The sequence below is a fragment of the Varanus komodoensis genome, unplaced genomic scaffold (genome assembly GCF_004798865.1).
Source record: "Varanus komodoensis strain SLA01 unplaced genomic scaffold, ASM479886v1 scaffold13_3, whole genome shotgun sequence".
NCBI lineage: Eukaryota > Metazoa > Chordata > Lepidosauria > Squamata > Varanidae > Varanus > Varanus komodoensis.
Genome location: NW_025335409.1, coordinates 14,847,009 through 14,871,622, shown reverse-complemented (window position 1 = coordinate 14,871,622; position 24,614 = coordinate 14,847,009). Strand labels below are relative to the sequence as shown.

General features: G+C 40.2%; 1 protein-coding gene across 2 annotated transcripts in view; it reads left to right on the top strand.

Annotated features, from left to right (window-relative positions):
* LAMB1 (laminin subunit beta 1) overlaps nucleotides 1–24,614 on the top strand; it is an 89,189-nt gene that overhangs the window by 64,144 nt on the left and 431 nt on the right. For both annotated transcript variants that reach the window (XM_044423292.1, XM_044423293.1), the window contains exons 25-33: nucleotides 7,933–8,302; nucleotides 13,299–13,483; nucleotides 14,995–15,236; nucleotides 17,805–18,008; nucleotides 18,411–18,555; nucleotides 19,447–19,654; nucleotides 20,483–20,624; nucleotides 22,168–22,344; nucleotides 24,262–24,421. In XM_044423292.1, coding sequence (XP_044279227.1) covers nucleotides 7,933–8,302; nucleotides 13,299–13,483; nucleotides 14,995–15,236; nucleotides 17,805–18,008; nucleotides 18,411–18,555; nucleotides 19,447–19,654; nucleotides 20,483–20,624; nucleotides 22,168–22,344; nucleotides 24,262–24,421 — 1,833 coding nt within the window. The remainder of the gene's footprint in view (nucleotides 1–7,932; nucleotides 8,303–13,298; nucleotides 13,484–14,994; nucleotides 15,237–17,804; nucleotides 18,009–18,410; nucleotides 18,556–19,446; nucleotides 19,655–20,482; nucleotides 20,625–22,167; nucleotides 22,345–24,261; nucleotides 24,422–24,614) is intronic.

Here is a 24,614-nt window from a genome sequence, read left to right as displayed (position 1 = left end):
TAATGACCTATAAAGCCCTAAACGGCTTGGGTCCTGGTTACCTGAAGGAGCGCTTACATCCATATTTGCCCAGTCGCCCCCTGAGATCGGCGGGAGAGGCCCTTCTCCGGGAGCCCTCCGTGAGAGAAATTAGGAGGGTGGCTACTCGGAGAAGGGCTTTCTCAGCGGTGGCGCCTAAGTTATGGAATGCGCTCCCCAGAGAGGTCCGCCTGGCGCCGTCGTTATTTGTTTTTCGGCGCCAGGCTAAGACCTTTTTATTTAAGCAACATTTTAAATGCTAAATACAATTGAATTTTATCTGGCCAGGGCGGCTTATTTTATAATGTGAGTTTTAATTAAGATTATTTTATATGGATTTTAACTTGTTTTATCTATGTTGTAAGCCGCCCCGAGGCTTCGGCGAATGGGGCGGCATAAAAATGTTTTAATAAATAAATAAAATAAACAGTTGTCTATCGCTCGTCATCATGGAGACACCGATTCAAGGGCTCTCGTCGATGCCATCTCATTACGCCGACATGCGTGGCTGTGCAATTGTAATTTCCCCAATGAGATGAAGCGCAGAATCGAGAAAATGCCATTTGATGGTACCAGTCTGTTCCACCAGAAGACCGACCGCAAATTAAAGGCGACCGCAAATTAAAAGCAGTCTTGTCTGGCACGTACATCAAGCCAATAGTGCTTGGCGAAAGTACATGGACCAGCCCAGATCGCAGCTCTGCAGATGTCTTGCAGCAAAACACCTGCGGCAAAAGCGGACGAGGTTGCTACTGCTCGTGTAGAGTGGCCACATGGAAAGACATGTAAGTCTATTTTCGGTAGCTGACAAGCCAGGACAATAGTCTGGACGATCCAATTAGAGAGTCTCTGAGATGATATCGGTGATCCCTTTTCACGCTCAGACTATTTAACAAAAAGTCTATTAGTAGTATGAAAAGATTCAGTGCGGGATCTGTAAAAGGCCAAGCAACGGCGAACATCAAGTGTGTGTAGAGCACATTCTATCGGGGTCGACGTCGATGGAAAGAATGCCGGCAGAACGATGTCCTGATTCAGGTGGAACGGTTGTGGCCACCTTGGGTAAAAAGGAGAAATCCATCCGAAGGATGACTTTTTCCTCATGGAAGTTCAGAAATGGTGGGTCTATGCAGAGAGCACAAATTTCGCTAGCTCTCCGTGTTGATGTAACTGCTACTAGAAAGGCAGTTTTCCATGACACCAGGCGTAAGTCCACAGTTGCTAAAGGCTCGAATGGTGGTTTGGTAAGCACTTGGAGCACTACAGATAGACTCCACGTTGGCATGGCAGGGCGAATAGATGGATGTAAATTTTGTAGTCCCTTAATGAAATGCTGAACCAGCGGTTGAGAGAAGACTGATAATCCGTGGATAGTGCCACGATAATGGGATATAGTGGCTGCATAAACTTTGATGGATGATGGTTTAAGTCCCTCATGATGCAAATGCAAGAGAAATTGTAAAATATTGGTGACTGAAGCCGTTCCAGGGGAAAAGGAATGGCACTCTGCAAAAGAGGAGAATCTTCTCCATTTAGCCGTATAGGAACGACAAGTGGATGGTCTCAATGCAGATTCGAGAATCGCCTGAATTTCTCTGTCCGTAGGCATTGGTACCGTGGCAGTTGCTGTCGAATCCGAAGTCAGGGCCGCATATATCGTCTGTTGAGTAAGGTCACCTGTAGGGTGAGGTGTCCCCAGTACCGACCCAGTGGCGTGAATCAGGTGATCCGCCATGCTGTCAGCTTCAGAGAGAGTATATCTGGATGACGGATTGCTCCTCCTTGTTGTGTTAACACATGCAGAAGAGTTGGTAGATGAAGGAACGTTCCTCTGGACAGCAGCAAAAGAGTGGCAAACTATGGTTGTCTCAGCCACCACGGAGTCACTAGTATCCCCGTGGCATTGTCCTGGGCTATTTTCACAACCACTCTTGTCAGGAGTGGGATCGGGGGAAACGCATAAAAAGTCATGTTGCTCCAAGGGACCATAAGAGCGTCCCCCATCAATCCCGGCCCAACGCCTGCTCTGGAACAGTATAGGGGACACAGGCTGTTCACTCAAGTGGTGACCAGGTCCATGTCCGGATAACCCCACAAGCAGAAGAGTTTCTCGCAAAGTTGTTTGTCCAACTCCCATTCGTGGGCTGTTGACATCTGTCCACTTAATGTATCTGCTTCGATGTTGTCGGTTCCAGCCAGGTGAACTGCCATAAGAACGATGTTCCTTGGTATGCACCAGTCCCAAATGTCCATCGACAGGTGTGCTAAGGCTGGGGATTTTGTGCCCCCCTGCTTGTTGATGTAGAAAACTGCTGCTATATTGTCTGATGCAATTTGGACAACTTGACGGCATAACACAGTCTCGAAAGCCTTGAGGGCGTTGAAAATCACCAGAAGTTCCAGGAAGTTGATATGTTTCTTCGCCTTTAAAGTGCAAAATCAAGCATGTGGCATGTTTTTTCTGTGTTTTTCACTTTAAAAATACTAATGCTTTCTCACATTTCTTATATAGCATTGGTTCCAGACTTAGTGATGCTTACAGTAGAACCATTGAAATTGATGGGATCAGTTAGTCATGACTAACTTAAATCACATTGATTACAATGGATCTACTCTTAAGTAAGACTAAGTCTGGACCAGCAGTTTTCAGTATTAATGTCTATTACCTTTAGTCTCAAGTTATTAAATCATTTCTAGCAATTAAATATATATTTTTCATACCCTAAAATCCCAGAAGTCTTTGCAATGTGCTTCTGTCTTCTGGGAAAGTTATTACTGATTTTCCCCATGCTCATAACCTGTAAAATGTGTTTGAGCTATATGTAGGTTGCCATTTAGACATTAGGAAGCTAAAACAAAGAATTTTGATCTCTTCTACACCAGGTTAGGTTAGGCAACCTAGTATAACATTAAGATACTTTGGACTAGAACTCCCACAGTCCTTTACAATTGGCATCCTGGCTGGGACATATGGGAGTGCAGACCAGCATATTTGCAGGGCACTGCTGTTCCACAGACTGTAAGATATTCCTTTTGTTCTGTGAAAGTTCATCTTTATGGGGATGCCTTAAATAAAGGTAATTTGACGACCCAGTGTTACATACATTAAAATGGCATTGTGAAGTCACTGAAATTTTGCTTCTTTAAGCTTGATTGTACTGTTGTGTGCTCCAGTGGTCCAGATGTAGTATGTGGAGATTGCATTGAGTACATTTCTTGCATTCCTGTATTTGTCATGTGCTTTGTACTAACCTAATAGTAGATGAGCTAGCACCAATTCATATTCCCAAATTGTTCCCCGTTACTAGGAAGTAAGCATGGATATTTTCCAAGTATGTTCTGTCCTGGTTTTGTAAGAAAACAGTCTGCCAAAAGGAAGGGATAACATTCCAGTGTTGATTCAGAGGTCAAAAATGGGTGAAATCAGTCTCCTGTGTAACTGTAGCATACACAAAATTTGTAGTGTGAGGTTTGGCTCATTGTTAGGGTTTGCAGTTTAGAGATGGATGGATATTGAAACCTTGTTCTTGCAGAGATTGTCAGATTTTCAATTAAGTTTACTTTGTCCCATTTCACATGAGTTTTTTCCAACATGAGCATTTTCCCAAGTATTAAAATTAACTATTAGATTTCCGCACACTTTTTTCATATGTATACATTTTGCGTGCAATTGTCACTAATGTGTACACATTTGTTCTCCCAAAGAGATCCTTCACCAAACTCTGTTTCCACTCACCTAATGGTCTGGGAGATGCAAATTTGCCACATTGGCATAGAATGCATTTCTTACCCATCCCTCTTCCAGCCACTTCTTTCCAGTCTTCCCCAGCTCTTAGCCCACTTTCCCCAGAACAAGTCAGTCACCCTACTGTGGCTGCAGAGCACATTCAGTCATCAATGTACCTTTTTTGCTTTTCTATTTCCCCTCTGCCCTGAAAACATTTTGTACCTTTCCAAATCTTGAGGCTCCTCCTAGTCTGTGGATATTTCTGTTTTCAGTGTAGCTGGTGCTGTTTTGGCTACAGAAGAGATGGCACTCACAGACCTGACCATCAGAAATAGAGAGACCAAGAGGATTATATTAGATTCTGTGTGTGTGTCAGAATGATTATACAACACAATTATATAAGGAAATGGCGCCCCACTAAACTCTATATAGGCACTAGGCATTCATAGTACCCCGCAACAGACCAAAATGACTATTTTGAAACCTTTATTTTAAGGGTAACTTTCTAGAACAATTTATACAATATTTTAATTCTTACGTAGTTTTTCCTACAAATGCTGAATTTTATTCACAACCATGGAAAATGAAACATGAGTTTCCACAGCTAATGTTCTATATTGAATTCTCCCTTATGATCTAAAATAATATTTTTGTATTTTTGCAAACCTTGTATTCTCTAAGCAAGCTGACAAATCCCTCTTCTTTCTCGGTGTTTCTGTGTTGACTAGTCCTATCAGCACTCACCACCTGAGTTTGCTATTAGAAGGAATGCTAACACAATCATAGTACTTAAGTGATTTTCAAGTGCTTACTTAAATGATCCCTATTTTAGAATTTAGGCTAACTCCGGCATTGCACTAGCTGTTAAACAGACAAGACGAACAAGCAAAATAAAGAGGTGGAGAGGAGAGAGAGCTGCAAGGCTAGGAGCTGCAAGAAAGGGCAAAGAGGTGGGTTGTGGGGAAGAGAGAAACAAGAAGGTGAAGGGTGTGGAAGGCTAGGAGATTGGAAGGGAAAGAAGGAAGGCCAGGGCTAGGGAAGGAAGAGAAGTAGCAAACAGAAGTGTTGGTAGGACAGAGCTAGTGAAGCTGAGAGTGGAGAGAGAGTGAAGAAGCAAAGGTTTGAGTGGATGGAAGATTTGGTGTGCCAGGAAGCAACTCTTTCCATTTCCCCTTCCTTTCCAGTCTCTAGCCTCACTATTTCTCTCTTGACTAACCAGGCCCACACAGCATTTATTATGTGACTAAACACATCTTTCATCAGAACCATTTTGTAGTGGTGCCCACAGCAGGTTCTCGAATTCCCAAATGTGCCACAGTCCCAAAGGTTAGGAACCCTGCTCTACACTGCCCTAAATCTTGTTTTCAAGGATTTCTCTGGAGCAGGTTTTGAAGGCATGTGGGAGAAGCTTGATCTCATTGGTGGATTTTTGATGATTGCTAGAGACATACTTTAAAAACACTTCCTAAGTTGTTGTTCGAATCAAGAACTACACATGAAATATTTTTTTCTGAAATGAATTTTGAAATTTACTGTCCTTCCCAGTATGTTTAATATCTTCATTTTTTACATTATCCTTGTTCCTATAAGAATTTGGACTCATATACTGCAAATTATGTGTTCTACTTAACTATATTTTTGGAGCTGCCTCTGAAGCATGCACATTTGAGTGAAAATCTTGATGCATTAAAGAAAAGTTAATAATAAAAATGCCCATTCATTGCATAGTGATTAGAATTGTGTGCTTGAACCAAAAATAGCTTAGTGTGGTAATTTAATATGCTAGTGTGTAGTGACTGTTTAATCTGATACAATCTTCAGATATTCAAGAGAAAGCAACCATATTGTAATGGCTTTTTGTTTTTGTTACACCCAGAGTAGCTAGCCTTTATCCTGAGCATCTTATTCCTAGAAACTAATAGTTTGTGGTGGAAAGGGTTAAGTGGCTCCTTCCCCCCCTCCCCCCAGCCTTCAAAGAAGAATGAATTGCCTGAGGGGGTTTAGGTTCCCTAGAAGCCATTCACTGTGGGAATGCTGAAGTTCCTTTGATGGAAATAAAACCCCTTGTGTTGCCATCTAATGTTGAGAACAAAAGGGCCATTTTGTTAAATTGCACCAACATAAGTTGAACAGCGGGGACAACACTTAAAAAAAATCCTCAATGGATTGAACAATTCTCTACAAGAGTACCGCTTTTGTTTATGGTTCTTTTAAATGGCCTTTTAGCAATTGGCAAAGAAATGTGAATATATTTAAATAACTGCACATACAGAAGTAGCATGATCTCCCAAGTATGGCCCTTCTCTATGTATTTTCTTCTTCTAACTGCATCATGTTCTTCTGGAAAGTTGGAATATTTTTTCTTGTGGAAGAAACCTCAACAATTGACTGAAACTCTAATCTAGATAATACTTTGCAGGACTCCTGATAGATTTATGGAGTATTTGTACGTGTTGAATTTATGAGTCCTTCTTTAAAGAGGTGACAGGCTTTCATCTGCTGTGAGTTGAAATCCTGTGAGATTGGATGGCCGTACTACATTCCTCTGATCTATTTTTGGTTCCATTTCACCACATTGGTACCTATCACTGTGGTGGAAATACCCATTTTTTTTGTCTCTTATGTAAACAAAGCCCTTATGTGAACAAAGCTTTTCAGCATTGTTCCAGTTTTCTTGTCCTACCTGGCCATTTCAGATAGAGGATATTAACCTGTGTGGAATGCACACATTTCTGGCCCCAAGGGCTACAACCTGTGTCTTTTGGGGTGTTGAGGGGTCACACATATGTACACAACTTACACATGCTGTTCACGCACATTCATACATGATCCCACATTCATCCCAGCTCGTGGTCTTGCAGTAAGAGCAGTAACAGCACAGCAGCAAGCCCCATCCCTAACTAGACATGGTGTTATGTGCTGGCTGACAACGACTGGACCCCTGCATCTTTCATATGGAGCCCTGAATCTGTGGGATACTGTCTACACCACCTGCCTGCTGTTCCATGGCCAATTATTGAAATAGAAGTTTTGGGCCCTGATAATCTCTGCTGTGTCTGATCACCATGCATTTGCCGGCTTTTTGCCCACATGTGCTATACCTCTTTTTGCCTGTACCCAACCTTTCTGCCTGAGTTTTCTTTTGGAATCAAATGCATTTCCCCGCCCCCCACTGTCCCTAAATCCCCTTTTACAAATAGGGGTATTTTCAGAATGCAGGCTACTTTAAAGACACACACCCACACAGACAGGGACTTTAGAGCACATGTAAATGTGTGTGTGTGTGTGGGGGGGGGTCTTGTGGGCCTGAGGAGCTCCCTTGCCCTAAACCCATTAAAAGGTGTTCAGTGGTTTCTACCTTAAAACTGAAGTTCCGAGAATACCCCTATTAGTGTTTTAGGAAGATGGCAGGAACCATCAAGTACTTTTCCAGGATCACTCTAGGAACAAGGCTATGGCCTTTTTGAGGACACTATAGTTTCTGCCTTTCTACTTCCTTCTCCCTCCTTTCCTTTGCCAGTGGCAGATGCTGGGTGTCTATAAACTGTAAAGTTTAGAATGTAATTTCAACGCCTTATTATTTTTGATGATGGAATTTAACTACTACTACACCCTATGATAATCAGTTCTGATCTACCATGTGGAGAATATGAGTAAGAGGAGCAAGTGAATGCTTCTTTCTGCCAGTTTGCTTGTGAATTTCTCTTCCAATTTAAAGTGCAGGTATTGAAGTGGTTTGGGGACTTACTTCCCTTCTTCACCCATATAAACTCACCTATATTTTGGGATTGGCAGCTGTTTTGCCCCACCTTTAACAAAAGCAAGAACATTTTTGGCAATGGCCCTATATTTGCAGATTGCTCTGACAGTTGGGGTATGTCAGCCTTCTTTCCTGCTCGTTTGTTTTGTACTGCTTTCCCTTAAATTAACAAATTGTGTTAATCCAGCTTTGAAAATATTTCCACCAACTTTTTTTGAAGTAGAGACTCCTTATGTATGTGGCTAGTTCTACACCATATGGTATATAGGCTGATTTGGGAATCCCAAGATTTTAAAAAACCTAGTAGTCATTCCTTGGCAGAACAGCCATTTTCTCATCCAGTGGTAAAACAGTTTGCCTATTTGCTGGTGGTGTGTATTGTTTTCTTCCTGGCTTTGACACTTTCATTTATTTCTGTTCTTTTCAGCTTGTGACTGCGATCAGCGTGGCATTCAGACCCCCCAGTGCAACCGCACAACTGGCCAGTGCATTTGCAAAGAGGGGGTTGAGGGACCTCGTTGTGATAAGTGCACCCGAGGCTACTCTGGCACCTTCCCAGATTGTGCACCTTGTCATCAATGTTTTGCTCTCTGGGATGTCATCATTAATGAGCTGACTAACAGGACACAGAGATTCCTGGAAAGAGCAAAAGCCCTGAAAATCACAGGGGTCAGTGGTCCTTACCAGAAGACTCTCAACTCTGTGGAGGCAAAACTGAATGAGATTAAAAGTATCGTTGCTCAAAATCCTGCTGCTGAGCCTCTTAAGAACATTGGAAATCTCTTTGAGGAAGCAGAGTAAGTATGGTATAAAATAATGTCCTTTCCATTTGCTCAGCATGGGGAACTGGGTATCTCAGCATCATTCAGTGACTTTAATGAGAACTGTAAGCAGAAAAAGAAAATTGAAACTGTGCCATACAGTGATTATGGAAAATATGAAGGAAACTGTGAGGCTGTCTAGCAGTTAGCGCTTGTTGATTCCTACTATTCTTCTAGTTTATATGGGGAATGTGGGATGAAAAATGATGTACTTGAAATGTTTAGCCTTTAGCAGATTAGCCCTTCCCATCTGGCCTTTCAGTCTAAGGAAGATGAAATGCCAAGACTGATGTGGTCTGTTGATAGGAACAGTTGTTTCTTCAGTATCCTTAATTGCCTTTAAGCTGTCAGTTAAGAGATAAATTAGGTAACTGCTGTTGATAGATGACCATGTAGGTCTTTCAAGTTTTCAGTAGAATCAAACAGCCTGTGTACTTTTCCAACAGAAGTTGGTCTGTGTAAAAAAACCCAAAATACAAATATTTTACTACTTAATGGTTTTGCACAAACTGTAACTAGGCATTGCTATTCTCTTGCTGATTTCTGTGGTCTAGTGCATTTACTTGGTGATCCTCACATTACCATTTGCAAGAGTGCTGGTTCACAACTTGGCTGGAGTTGCAGGGAAGTTCCTTTTGGATAAGCCAGTACTTTTATCTGTGCAGGAGTGATGTGCCACCACTGCAAACTGGAGAATCTACTGCTATAATTTCACCAGTTGTGATGTCTGTGTATCTGTTCTGCATATTATTATTTCTATATGTAATATAGTATATTACATATATACATTATATAGTATACATTATTATGTATTAGTGAATCTTCTCCAACACACAAAAACTGAATCAGTCCAACTCCTAACAACAATGTGCCAACTCATGGAAAACGAAACAATGACCCACAAGCTAGAAAGATTCAATATTGATTCCAGTCCCTAAAAAGGGAGATGCTATGGAGTGCAGCAACTACGGAGACCATTACAACTAATTTCCCATGGAAGCAAGGTGATGCATAAGGTGTTCAACAAAGAATTATACCCTGTATAGACAGAGATATGCCTGACTTCATGTGTGTTCAAGTGCAAATATGCATTGGCTACTGGAATGCACCAAAGAATTTCAGAAGATTGATGTATAGAATACAGCAGAGCCTTTGAGTGTGTGAATCATGAGAAGCTATGAATGATCCTGAAAGAAACGGGTGTGCCTCAGGACTTGATTGTCCTGATGCATAACCTATATTATGAACAAGAAGCTATTGTTAGAACAGAACAAAGGCATTAGCCTTGTATTTTATCTTTTTATCTGTTCAGTTTGTATGCAGAACATATAAAGAAATGTGGATTAGGATAAGATAGAGGAGAAGTGAAAATTGGTGGAAGATACTTCAATAACATATCATATATCATTAAAGATATGCATGTGATACCATATTGCTGGAAGAAAGCAACAATGAATTGAAACATCTTCTGAATAAAATGAAAGAAGAAAGTACAAAAGCAGGATTCCAGCTGAGTTTTTGCATACCTTGGCTTGGCATCAATTCAAATGTAGTCTACAGCCAAGAAATTGGAAGAAAGCTGAGACTTGGAAGGGCAGCAAGGAAGCATCTAGAAAAACAATTAAAATGTGTGAAGATGGCTCATGGAAGAACAAGGCTAAAATAATCCATACTATTGTTTTCTCAAACACTATATTTGAATGTGAAAGTTGGCAGTGAAGAAAGGAGAAAGGAGGAAATTGATGCATTGCAAACATGGTGCTGTAAGAGAGCTTTGCAAATAGCCTTGGCTGGCAGAAAGATGAACAAGTGGGTCCTAGATCAAATCAGTCCAGGCCCTTCCCAGGAAACAAAAATGAAAAATGTATTTCAGGTACATTTTGTGAAGACAAAACTCACTGGAAAAGATAATGATGCTGAGGAGGCAGAAGAGGACCAAATATGAGATGGATCTCTTCATGAAGGAAACCACAACCTTGAGTTACAGGAGCTAAGCGGAGTTGTTAAGGATAGGCCATTTTGGAAGTAATTCATTCATAGGGTTTCCATAGATCAGAGATTACTTGAGAGCTCATAACATCAACAAGTGAGATGTTCTCATATCCTACGGTGGAAGTTTTCAAGTTTTCTTCATTGTGGGAAACCTGGACCAGGGCAGTGTCTGGACCCTTTGTGATTCCATTTGAACAGTGAGTGTGACCTAGAACATACACTTGACAATACCATGATCTAGAAAAATTACAACATAGTTGCAGGAAAAGATCAGTGATGATGGGTAAATTGCCTTTCAGGGAAGTTTCTTCACCATTTGTAATATTTTTGTAAAGAAACCCTTGACAAGGTAGCGAGGAAACCCAGGGATCCCTGGAGCACTGCAATAGAAATGTATTCTACAAATTCTAATGTCAGAATGAAAGTTATTCAAAAGTGAGTGTCTAGACATAACTTATATCCAACCTGACTTGCATTTTGTTTGCCGTGAAGAACTGCTGTTCTTTATACAATTTTACACCAAAAGCAACTAGGCTTGCACGATCTTTGTATCTGGCATCATATTCTCCAAGTGCTGCCAAATGTAAGCAAATCCTCTGTGGATTAGCCTGTGTGGAATAATAATTTTCAGGTATTATCAATGTGGGGTGATTTTTTTTCTTACCCCGTTTGTTGGTTTCTCTTGCTGTATCATCTATCATACTACTAGGACACAATCCTATACATGTTTAAGACAGAAAACAGTCTTAGAATTCTGAGCATGTCCCAGCCAGCTTGGCTGACCGGAGGGATGCTGGATGTTGTAGAACTTTTTCAAGTACAAATGCACATAATTTTACCCTTAACATATTTTAAGCCTCCAAAGGACCCGTGCACAGCTCTGTAGCACTCTCAAAGAAATTCCCAAGAAAATTTGCAAAAGAGCCTTAGTACACAATCTTAAATTCACTTACTTGGGACTAAGGTCCATTGAACATATATGCCCTCCCACCCCTTGGGATCAGCAACGGATGCCCTTCTCCGGGAACCCTCTGTGAATGATAGTAGGAGGGTGAGTACCTGGAGGAGGGCTTTCTCTGCGGTGGTGCCCCATCTATGGAATGCGCTCTCCAGAGAGGTCCGCCTGGCGCTGTCATTATTTGTTTTTTGGTGCCAGGCTAAGACCTTTTTATTTAAAACTTATTTTAATTGCTAAATTATTGTATTTATTAGGATTTTAAATTAGCCGAGAATGCACCGGGGGTTTTAAATGTGTGTGTGTGTGTGTGTGTGTGTGTATTTTGTGAGCCTCCCCGAGGCTTTGTTGTGATGGGGGCGGTGTAGAAATTTTTTAAATAAATAAATATAAACAAATAAATAAACATAGTTTATCTTATTTCTGAGTAGACATAGGATTGTACTGTTACAATTGTCATTAACTAACAGGTCTTTAATATGTGTTTCCCTTTAAAAAAGGGAAGTTCAAAGCTGTTGTACTAGCAGATGTCTGCTCCTGAAACATTGGATCCAACCCACAATTTGCACAGACTCCATCACTGGTTATGCTGAACATATATTGGGGTCAAGGCTAGTGGCCAAGATCCCTTTTTATATGCATTCTATGTAGCATGTAAGTAGGCTACATGGAGAGTACAGAAGGATAGAAATGCCTGAGGGTGGGGTGGGGGTATTTTCATTTTTTTAGCAGAACAGTCATAAGGAAATAAACTAATATTCCACTTCATTTGTTCAGATGCTGACTGTGCGAATAATTTGCATATGCATGGTGTGATTCCTTAGGTTTGGGCCATGGACTCTAAAGCTCACTTTTTAAATGTATATACTGCGCTTCAGTTTACAAAACAGTTTATAACACAAACCATAAGAAAACAATTTTATTCATTCCATTCATTTCATTTCTGTATCCCCCAATAGTCAGAGCTCTCTGGGAGATTAAGAACAATTAATAAACACTGTACACTAATATAATAAAGGTAACATAAGAAGAGCTGTAAAAGCCGCACATTTTTTCCAGTATACATAATTTAAAAAGCAGCTAACATAAATGCCCAACATGCTATTAAATATCCTTAAAATCCATTAAAAGCTTGAAAGAAAAGCGCTGTTTTACTCAGGCTCCAAAAAGGTAACAGAAGTGCTGTAAAGCAGACTTCCTTGGGGAGATCATTTCATAATTGAGGGATCATAACTGAGAAGATTCCCTCTCCTATTGTCACCCTCCAAGCCTTCCTCAGAGGTGGCACTTAGAGAAAATCCTCAGACACTGACCATAGTGTCTGTGTAGACGGTAGCGTCCAGGTAGGCTCAGGTTTGGAGAGTTGAATATTATTTGCATTTTAATACTACTAAACTCTAAAAAATTCATTAACTCCACCAGAAACAATATAAAAGTTACTTATACCCATTACAGTAAAAACTTGGCCTTCAAGTTAGGATAAATCTGCTGCACAGCAATTCTCACATTTCTGTGTTGTTGCATATTTTAAGTAGTCTCAAAAAGTTTGCATATTTTACAGAGTCTTAAAAATCTATTGAAATGTTATAATAATAATAAATAATAATAATATTTCACTACCACCTCCCAAACTAATCTGTTCCATAGTCTACAATGTTAATGACACATTAATTTGGTAATTATGAAACGAATTGTTTAGGTTTTCTAAGAGTCAATGCCCTGACCTGTGCAGCTGGCAAAATCCTTACAGCAGACTTCTGGAATTTAGATTGCATTAAATCTAACACAAAACAGCTGTTTTCTGAACTCCTTGCTGCTTTGTGTTTATAAAATTATGATGATAAAACTGGTATCTTCTGATAAACCAATCATTTAGCTAGGGAAGTTGCAGTAAAAGAATCTACCACATTGTTGAGGAGGAAAGGAAGGCATTAACCTATCATTTTGATTCATTTTTTCTGTTTGATTCAAGGCCGGTAGGGTTTTGTTCTGTTAAAGATAATGGAGGTTTTGTTTCGTTCACAGGAAGCTAACAACAGATGTCACTGAAAAGATAGCTGAGGTAGAAGAAAAAGTATCCAAGGTGGCAGCAGAAAGCAATATTACAGATGCTCAACTGAGTGCATTGGAGGCAGATGCAAAAAGCCTAGACAATGTTGTAAAAGAACTTGCAGAACAACTGGAATTTATAAAAATTTCTGATATTCGGGGTTAGTTGTACCTTTTGTTTGTTTGCTTTTATCGTGGCTTTGTGTATTTTTTGCTTTTAGTAAGAATAGAAGTAAAGAAAGGGAAAGATTCCTAAATAAATAAAAGGGGTCTCCAAAAAGTTTCCACACTTCTATATTTTAGAAATATATTTTATTTATTTTTGCTGATAGCATTAAAAAGTTGGTACGATGCTGGGAAAAATGCATCACAAAGGAAGGTGACCATGCAGAAAAGTGATGTGATTTGTTTTTCAAATTATTAATAAATAGAATTTTTAAAAGTGTGGAAAATTTTGAAGAACCCTCGTACATGTAGTATATGTTTTATTTAGGGCACAATCCAACAGAAATAAAGCAGAGTTAAGTCCCATTGTTTTTGGTGGAAAAAATATATTGGTACTCACTTTCTCCCAGTGAAATCAATAGGGTTTAAAGGCACTTAATTAGGATTGCATCAAGCCATGCATTTTCTAGGGCAGCCTTCCATAATCTGGGTCTCTCCAGGATATTTCAGCTGCAATTCTCATCAGCCCCAGTCAGCAAGGCCTAAGGTACAGGAATTATAGTCAAAAAATCTTGAGGGAGCCCAGTCAATGAAGATTGTTTTAAGGATACAATACAGTGAAAAACCTGATGATGTCTTATTGACTTTAGGTGGATGAGATTAGTATGATAATTGTCCCCTGGGCAATTTTATATTTTGATATTGTACCTGTCCATGCTATGCTTACTAAAGAAATGTAATTCTGAGCATGTATTTTTCATTTCTAGCTATATATAATGTTCAAAACTTCAAGGGCAGGTAGCGGAATATAGTATCATCTATACTCACTGGCAAGAAATATAAACACAAAGGTCACAATCTAACTGCCTGCACACAACAGGTACTGCTGTGCACATGGTGCACTCTTTAAAAAAGTTGCAGTGATATCTGTAAACCTTTTGGTGGTGAACATGAGACATGGTGCAGTTCTGTCTGTTTCCCACCCCAGCACAAGCAATAGGTAGATACACACAACAATTGACTGCTGCATGGCAGAGAGAAACCACATGCTCAACAAATGGAAATGTGGCTCCTGTCCATGTATCCATGGGCCTTAAATGGATCAGGGCAAAAAATGCGGAACCAGGGTCACTTAAATCTGCTAATATGAATCTGGGAACTGTCTGTTTCACTTGGAAACTGTTTTCCAGTATCTTGGGCAAGGTTTTTTCCTAGTCCTGCTACTGTGATCCATCAGGGATTGAATCTGGGACCTTCTCCATATAAAGCATAAGCTCTGTTCAGCAGCAGCCGGATGTGCACCTAACACTGTGTTCATTTATGCTAGTACTCACAGGAAATAGGCTGCACAAGATAAGACAATTTGCTGTGAAACATGTGAATTAACCCAGCATTGAACAAATCCATAGCCAACAATTCCAGTAGCCATTTTGGAATAGCTTTATGGAAGAAAAACCTGTCATAGCTTTGCCATCAGCCAGATTCTCTATGCATTTGATTTTTACAGGAGCCCTGGACAGCATCACCAAATATTTCCAAATGTCCCTGGATGCAGAAAAGAGAGCCAATGCCTCTGTGCTTCTTCCTGGAAGTCTAGTAGAGCAATCAGCTGAAATGCGGCTAGAAGTGGAAAGTATGATCAATGAGACAGAAGCAAACTTCAAGGCTAAGCAAGAAGAGCAGTCACGCCTCTTGGATGAGCTTGCAGGCAAGCTGCAGAGTCTGGATCTTGCAGAAGTGGCTGAGAAGGTACATAGCAGAGGCTTCAGTGTAAAAGTAAAGTCTATGGACAAGGATCAAAGATGGTGATGCAACAACAGGGACTAGAAGACAGGAGTGGATTGGAAGATGTTATATGTAAATAGAATAGTGGGACAGCTTATGTTGGACAGATTGCAGCCAATTACAGAGACCAATCACCCTTTTATTAAAGATAATACCTTTACTGTAACAGACATGCACATGAAAGGTTAACCATAAAGTTTAGGAGAACTGGAGCCATCAAGTTCAAACACCATCTGGTGACTACAGTCCAGAGCACAAAAATGCACATGTAATTTCCGCTTTAACATCAATGGGGCTTATATGGCCAAAACATCTCCTCCTTAAATAAGCTGAGTTTCACAAGAAGGCAATATTAGTTGGGACTGTTATTTTGTGATCAACATGAAATAATCAACTTCTGCACGTGCACAGAAGAAACAGAAAGTCTGTTTTCTCTGTTGCCAAGTAGCAGATCTCCCACCCTCCAGCAGCTAGAGATGGAACCTGTTTCTCTCTGCTGGACTGAAGACAATGGCAAAGACAAAATCCCTCTTGCATAAACAGAATCAAACTCACATCAGTTAGTTCCAGATTTAGTAGCAACTCTATGGAAATCAGTGGTACCTATTAGTGTTAACTACTAATGGCTCTATTCTAGACTAAGCCTGGAGCCATTCATCTCTATTCATATAAAGAGAAAGAGAGTCAGACTTGAAAACTGGTTATGCAACAAAAAAGACTGAGAATTGCAATGCTTTGGATCATTTGGTTATGCCTACAAGACAGCAGGTCATTTTTTCATGAGTTCTGTGTTTACACCAAGAAGGAAGCTTTAGGTTAAAGCCTCATGAAGAAAACTAGAATGTTCTATAGTTTTAGAAATTGTTGCTTATTGTAAACCATCTCGAGACTCTGGTAGATGAATGGTCTATAAAAGCTTTAAATAAATAAATTCCAGTAACAATCTGAGTGGTAGGTTATAGTAGGAATTAATGCCATGCCCTGTATAACTATACAGAGTCCTTCACTGGCCTGTTTGAGAAAGTTATGGTAGGACGATAAGGTGAAGTAAAGGAAATGCTTACCTTTCAGTAATACGTTGTTCATTCTCTTTTGGGTTGCCCAAAGGAACCTGCTCTTTTTAACACTGTCACATACAATTGTAAGTGATATACAGTAGTCCAGTTTATGCATGATCTCTTCCTGAAGGTAAAAAGTCTGACTTGGGAATTTATCTTTCAAGATGTAGAATTTCATTCTAATCCCTTCTCTGTGCACTTACCACTAGAAATACCTCAAGTGTATGATATTTGAGAAATATCAGAGGGCAATGGTAATCTTCCCTCCCCCGCCACCCCCCAAACCCAGTACAGTAATGTGAGGCTAAGTCTGACAGGGTAGGAGCATCTACCTTATGAGGAAAGGCTGCAGTGTTTGGGGCATTTTAGTTTAGAAAAAAGGCAATTAAGACATGGTAGAGAAATAGACAATTATGTGTGGTATACAAAAAGTGGATAGAAAGTTTCCCCCCTTTTCTCTTAATATTAGAATTCAGAGGCAATGCAATGAAGCTGAAAGGCAAGAGTTTCAGGACAGAGAAAAGAAAGGCAGCACATAATTAGGCTATAAAATTTGCTACCTCGAGGTGTGTTTATAGACACCAAGTGAATGGCTAAAAGGGGACTATAGCATTCAGGGTCAATAAGGCTACCAATGGCTGCTCCTTATAATGCTTATATACCATCTCCAGAATAAGAGGCAGCTAGCAGAAAAGGGCTGAAATTTGCATTCAGCACCTGAACTTCTTATAGGCATTTCGTTTTCTACTATTGGAAACACGATGCTGGACTAGATAAGCCTTTGGTCTGAACTTAGAGCATAGACTTATCCCAAATCTGGCCAACCAGGGCCAAAACTATTTTGAGACTAGAAATTTGTGATGAAATATTTGCCCTGGATACATCCTGGTTTGGGTGCAGGATGGGGTGGGGGATTTTCCCTACAAAATGTATCCCACTCACTCTCCCAACCATTTACCTTAGAAGAACACCATCATTTTTCCTTTGGAGCAAACACCTGCAGAGGTAAGGAAAAGGCTACTTAACTCCCATTCCCACACCGTAGTTCCTATTTGGATTGGGTGCTCCCATAGCATTTTTTTAAAAGTTGAAAAAAACAGAATTGCAGTCATGCATTTCTCAGTCTCCTCTGATTTTTCTTTTCAAGAGTGTCATCTTTACTTATGCCAGGCCTTGAAATGACACAATACTCTATCATGCCGGATTGTAAACTGATTCAACAACAAGGGATTGTGGAAGACACCCAAGTGGCTTAATTTCTCTGTCACCTGATCACTACATTCTTGGGGACAAAACATTTCCTAGTAGCTGTTTCTTTCTGAGGGGGCTCTGGAAAATCCCAAATCTGCAAATAGGAGGCTCATTTCATTTACCATATTCCTGATGCTAGTGACTTAATGAGCTGGCTCTTGATAATATTTTGAAAGAGAGATAACCTCTGACTTGTTCCTCTGTCTAATCCTGCCTGCTGCAGACTTGTGGAACTCCCCTGGGGGCTTCCTGTGCTGATTCAGAATGCGGTGGCCTGAACTGCCGAACCGAAGATGGGAAAAAAAAGTGTGGAGGGCCAGGCTGTGATGGATTGGTTACTGTGGCCCACAATGCTTGGCAGAAGGCTATGGATTTCGACAGAGACATACTCAGTGCTTTAGCAGAAGTTGAACAGCTCTCAAAAATGGTAATTATGATTTTTAAGGTAGCTCAAACATGAACCATTAAAGTGAAAACAAGATTACCAGCAGATTATACAAGTCTAGACAATGAGAGGCAAAACATTTTGCTTAAATACTTTCTTGTTTTCGGTTGCATGATCCCAGAAAGTGCCCTCATGAAAAGAATTAGGCACAGAGATTCCCATGTGTCAGTGTCATGCAATAGCTCAATTTTTTAAAAAATATAGTGGTGGTTATAGAAACCCACACCATTTTAAGTATATCTTCATTTTGTTGTTATTATCAATGTCTCACATTATTTTAATGACAAATAATTGCTTTGTCAGTTTTTTTCTGGATCGGGTTTTTTAAATGTAAAATTGGCTTTGTCAGAAATTGTAAATAGCAGCCTACTTAATTTCCACTAGGTCTCAGAAGCAAAACAAAGAGCCGACGAAGCAAAACAAAATGCACAAGAAGTTCTGCTAAAAACCAATGCCACCAAGGAGCAAGTAGACAGGAGTAACGAGGATCTGAGGAAACTAATTAAACAGATCAGGGACTTTCTAATGAGTAAGACTTGTTCTAATATGGTTGGGCAGCTGTGATATATATTTTCTGAATAACTGCTTCTTCCTAACCTGAAACTGCTGCTGGTTCATCCTATTTTGAAGCTTTAAAGCACTGGATTTTTCAGCCTGTAATTAAAGATTACACTGGATGTCTTATATTTCATATGAAGTTATGAGTATTAGCCTTCTTCACCTCTGCATTTATTAGCCATTTGCACCTTTGCCTGTTTTCTTGTCCCATTCACTTACATCATTCCTGTGCATGCAAAGGGAGAGATGGTTAGGCAGCTTTAGATAAACATCAGCTTTTAGTGGCCCAAATTTTGCATGCAGAAACAGGACAGTTATCCTGCACATGCAGGCTATGTTTTGCAATCTCAACTTCTACACCTGAACAAGCTACTTTAACTTGCATGGACTTATGGCTTATAAAGTCATTTGATTAAACAGAAATCAAACTAAGTTGAATGTGAGATTGCAATAAATTTCATTGTTGGGCATTTTTACTTCATCTCTCTTCATCTTCAAATGAAGAGGCTGTGTCAACAGCAGAAAGCCATCTCGTTATCAGAATGGATAATCAGAATTCACTCCACCCTGGAGCCAGATGCTCATTTTTTTCTGACATGACTTTTTACCCAGACTTGTCCTTGTGGTTGGCCTTTCTTCCAAATGCTTGATGAATATAAAATGCCTGTAACATCTTGGAAACTAAAGTTCTTCCTGTCTGAAAAAAGCAGATGTTTCTACCTTACATTAGTTCACTCTGGATTGTTTCCTACCATTTGTGCTCTACAACCCTTTGCCTGTGCTATGTGGATTTTTAAAAAGTGGGGGAAGCGAAGCATTCACCTTCAGTTGTACCACTTTTTTCTGCTCATTTTCTTAACAGAAGACAGTGCTGATCTCGACAGCATTGAGGCAGTTGCCAATGAAGTGCTCAACATGGAGATGCCCAGCACACCTGAGCAATTACAAACACTGGCAGATAATATTCGTGAACGGGTGGAGAGTCTTTCTGATGTTGAAACTGTCCTACAGCAGAGTGCTGGAGATATAGCAAGGGCAAAGATGCTGTTAGATGAAGCTAAAAAAGCCAGGTACTGTATGATGTCTCTACAGCAAACTGTCTTTTAGCTCAGCGGAACCCTAAAAGAAGCTGCTCCCCGAGGCTCCCAGGGACATTCCCCAAGAACAGATGGCCAGGGTCAATCTTCATTGATTCTGCAGGGGATAGCTCTCATTGCCCACTCAGATTGGCTCTGCATAGTGAGCCAACACCTGGGTCTGGATGGAGCTCCTAACAGCCCAGCTATTTATAGTGTTTTCCAGGGCAGGACTAGATAGCAAACACCAGGCCCAACCAGGTGGGTGTGGGGAGCACAAATGTAAATGCTAATGTACACATACCCTAAAGTCTCTCTGTGTGTGTATCTTTTAAAGCCCCTATCTCCTAGGGACACCCGAAATTGTTAGTAGGGCTGTATGGGCAGGGGAAAGGATGGCATTTGATTTCAGATAAAAAAACCTTACGCAGAAAGATTAAGTGGAATGAGGAACAGCAGGAGATAAGCCCATGTGGGCAAAAAGCTAGCCAGTTCAAGGGGATCAGATGCATCAGAGATACCCACGGCCCCATACCCTTATTTGAGCAAGTGCCCATAGATAATTTCCCAGGGATTCAAATGAAAGATATGGTGCTTCAAACCTACTGTTTTGCAAGAGAACCTTCTTCTAGCCTTGATCTCCAAACATCCTAATACACCTGCTACAGATAAAAATAAGAAAAATTCTGTGACTTGTTTTCACTAAAAGCATTCAAGGGTCAGATGCAATAACTATGTTCTTTGAAAAGAGGAAAAGGCTTTTTTTAAAAAAAAGAAAAGCCTATTTAAATTTGTTTGCTATTGTGGATTTCTATTAAACAGTAAAAGTGCAACAGATGTTAAAGTCACTGCAGACATGGTGAAAGAGGCTTTAGAAGAAGCTGAAAAAGCCCAGGCTGCAGCTGAAGAGGCCATCAAACTAGCTGATGCAGATATCCAAGGAACACAAGACCTGCTTACCTCTGTGAGTTTTGATTACCAGAAGGCACAATCCTAGCAAGATATAGGTATATGCTGGCAGTTGTAGGTTTTTTCCCTGTTTAAACTTGCCCTAAATGTGTTAGAAACGATGGGCATGCCAGCACACAACTTGTGTGCATTTCCACACCATTCTGCATTGTCCTTCTCTAAACCTGGAACAGAAGCTACAGCAGCTGCCAGCAACTCTTGTGACAACAAAAGTATAGCAATGGATTGCCAGGCAAGGAAGGCAGCCTCACCTTGATGTGTTACAATCTTATGCTTCACCAAACTAACATTATTTACCAATCTAAGTGTGTGATCTTTGAATGAGAGAATCAGTTTATTCAGGCTCATTTAGAAGATTATGGAAACTGGACAATAGCAATAACCAGCAGGTGGTTGATGAGTGGAATGGCTGAGCAGCCAAAATTCACTAACCACCTCAAGCAGCATAGCAAAAGAGGATGGAGTGGAAAAAAACTCTAAATGTTAGCACACTGTCCTTCTAATGGGCTCTTTGCCATGCTCAGGGAGATATGCAAGAAACATGAAGTCCTTGCATTCTTTCTTGCTGCTACAATAGTCTCAGCTTCCTTGCATACCTGAGGAAATCATAAGGCAGCAGGAGAGGAGCTGCAGTATCGGTGGTTCAGGTTAGCACCCACCCATTTTATTCAGTCAGGCCTTGGTCATGTATAGTAATTTGTAACTTCATCTAGTCTCAAAGCATAGGATGTTCTGCGCCTCCCCAGTAAATGGCATTACTAATTGGCAGCCAGAGGCAACATTCAGCTTGGGGTATGGGTTTAAAATAGCCTTCTCCAGCATGGTACCCTCCAGATCTTTTTCTCTCCAACTCCAGTTGGCTGTGGCCAGGATGGTCAATGGTCAGGAATGCCAGAAGTTATAGCCCAAAACATCAAGAAGGGACCAGGTTAGGGAAGGATGACTTAGAAGGTATCACAGCCCTGTTGCCATCTCCATCTTCTTCCCTTCCTTCTAACATGTGTCATCTTCCTGACCTGTTTTTCTCACAAATATGGTAGCCGCCACAACTGAAATGAAACCTAAGCAACAAACTGGTGTGTGCATACATACTCTGCATCACCACCCCATTCCTGTGATGACACAGGAAGCCTGTGTTCCCCACCACATGTGTAGTCTAGCATGCAAGAATACACGCAGGCATACACCTCAGGTACCATGCCATAAGCACTATGGGGTAGTGCCCATGTGCTCCCATTGTATTTATGATGCTTTGAGACTGCACGTGATTAACCCTTAGGTGGAATAAAATGCTTGCTGCATTGCACCCCATAATCATAGCACATATTGAAGAGTGGCACATCATATTACTGCACTATTAAATTTAAGGAAGGGGGAAATTTTTCCTTTCCACCTTTCCTTTCCAGTGACAGTTCATTATGGATGCTAGATTTTGCACAAGAATAAAAACATCCTTCCTCTCACAGGCTAACAAAGGAAACGTTTATCACACTACAGTTTGGATTAAATCTGTGTTTTTCTCCTTTGTCACCCCTTAGATTGAATCTGAAACAACAGCATCAGAAGAAAATCTAAACAATGCCACTCTACGCATTGCTGAACTAGAAAAGAATGTGGAAGTGCTTAGACAAAAGGCTGCAACAAACATAGAAGACATTGCAGCAACAGAAAAAACTGTTGCTACTGTGAATCAAACTGCCACAGAGATCAAACAAGTGAATCTTTACTTTTGCAATTCTTTTGTTTTCAAGTCTTCAGAAACTAAGACATTTTCTTCATTAGCAGTTTGTACTATCAGAGTTGCTCTGAATGTGTAGATCATATGAGGTTTGGCCAAAAGTATCAGCACTATTTAAAATGCCAAAGATTATTACTGAGGCAGGTAGCTCATTGATTGATGTATTTGTTTGTTATATGTGCTAAGAGCAATCCATGGTACAAAACCTGGCATTTTAGCATGCCTTACAAAGCTGGTGACCTCAGGATGTTTTGATGGTGACTCTTGTAATACAATGGACAGAACATACTCTAGCCACTCTGACGAACTAGGTCAGTGCTAGAATAGCGGGATAAAAGCATCCCATAAAACCATAAATGCCAACTCTTAGTGTAGGGTTCTGTGGAACTGGGTGTTCTCTCGCATCTGCAACTCCAATTATCATACAAAGTATGTTCTCTTTCCAGTCTGCATGGGAGCTAAAGTCTTAACAGATCTGGAGGCCACCATAAATTGGCTGCCTTAAATTAACAATTGCAAAGTGTCTTTTTCTTAAATTAACAATTGCAAAGTGTCTTTTTCTTAAATTAACAATTGCAAAGTGTCTTTTTCTCCGAACTGGAAAAAGTCTTTCTTGAGGCAGAGGACTTGGATTCATCTCCTGTTTCAGCAACATTTTGTATTTTGATAACACACAATACTTTATGCAAGCAGGCCCTAGTGTTGAGTCATGCAGGTCAGGTAACATGAGACTATAACTCGATATTCACACCTCACTTCTGCCCCGTCCCATCTGTCATGTTCCTTGTGGCTCGGCCCTGCTACTCTCCATGTATTGCAGCTAGAATTGTGAAGCAGGAGTCCCTCTCTACACACATGGATTTTTCAAGTATTCAGAACAAGACAGGATTGAGATATTAAATAGTGTTCAACCCTATATACTTCCCCATTTCACAAATTCAGTCCCAGTGTGTAGCAAACCCCATGGTTAGCAAATGTACATATCTGTTCTCCTCCTCACATGACAGGAATTGCATGAGGCTTGAATGTCTGGCTAGAGCTCAAGTAGGAGTAACGTATTGGTCAGGGAGGTATATCAACCTGTGAGCACCCAAGCAAGAACAGAACTGTATGGGAGCTGTTAACTAGCTGAATGCTTGAACAGATGTCAGAAAACATTCTTTGAGTTTTTTCCTATGAGGAACTCTTGCAAGTTTCCTATTTTCTGGTGGTATGGTTTATGCAAGACAATGGCTTATGAAAATGAGCCTAGTTACTACACTGCATGTCTCCTAAAGGAAGATAATTCAAGAAATGTGGGTCTGTTATGCACACTTTAACATTAGAATAGACCTCAATTTTTCCCCCCAGTGGTAAAAAAAAATCATGCTTACTTTTTCTCAGTTTATTTTTTCATATCTATAGAGACGTATTTTGGAAAGGAACCCACTTATTTACAAAACAAAAGATATTGGTTTATTGCTATGGCAGGAGGAATTCCCAGTTGAAAGAAACTTTGTTGATTTGATTCACTCTTTACTGAAAGCCACTTGCTGCCAAAAAGACAGCAATATTCTTTTCACTTCCAAAAATAGTATGAACATCCTATCTAGTCTAGCTATGACTCATTTGAAAGGATGGTAACAACCAACCACGACTGATAAAAAACTTCATTACTTCTCTTTGGATAAAGAAGTTAGCAAGAAGAGGGAAGTAGTGTTTTGAATGGTACCAAAGCAGCAATCATTTTCTGTGGAGTGTACTTATGATATGCAAGTAATCAATGCTCAGTAGACACCAGTTGCATTGTAGCCATTATTAAAAGGCCAAACTATCAAATAAATCAATGAAGAATGCATTTGGTTTCTATACCCTGAGTAATATTGCCACCTTGTGTGTGTCTCTCATATTGCAGATACTAGATAATGATGTGACTGACAAATATAAAACAGTAGAAAGCTTAATTGCCAAGAAAACAGGAGAATCTGCAGATGCCAGGAAGAAAGCAGAAGCACTACAGAATGAAGCGAAAGTACTATTAGATCAAGCAAACAGCAAACTTCAGCAACTCAAAGGTAAAATTTAACAGAAACATTTTTCCTTTTTTTATGTTTATGTTCTCAGTTATAGCAAAACACTCTCCTCCCACCTCCAAAGCCAATTGACAAGAAGTACCAAGATGCAAGAACACTATCATTAAAAGTAGCAATTTCTGTCTATTATTAGAAGTTTATCTCTTTTGTGTAAGGCAAACAACTGGCTTGTTTT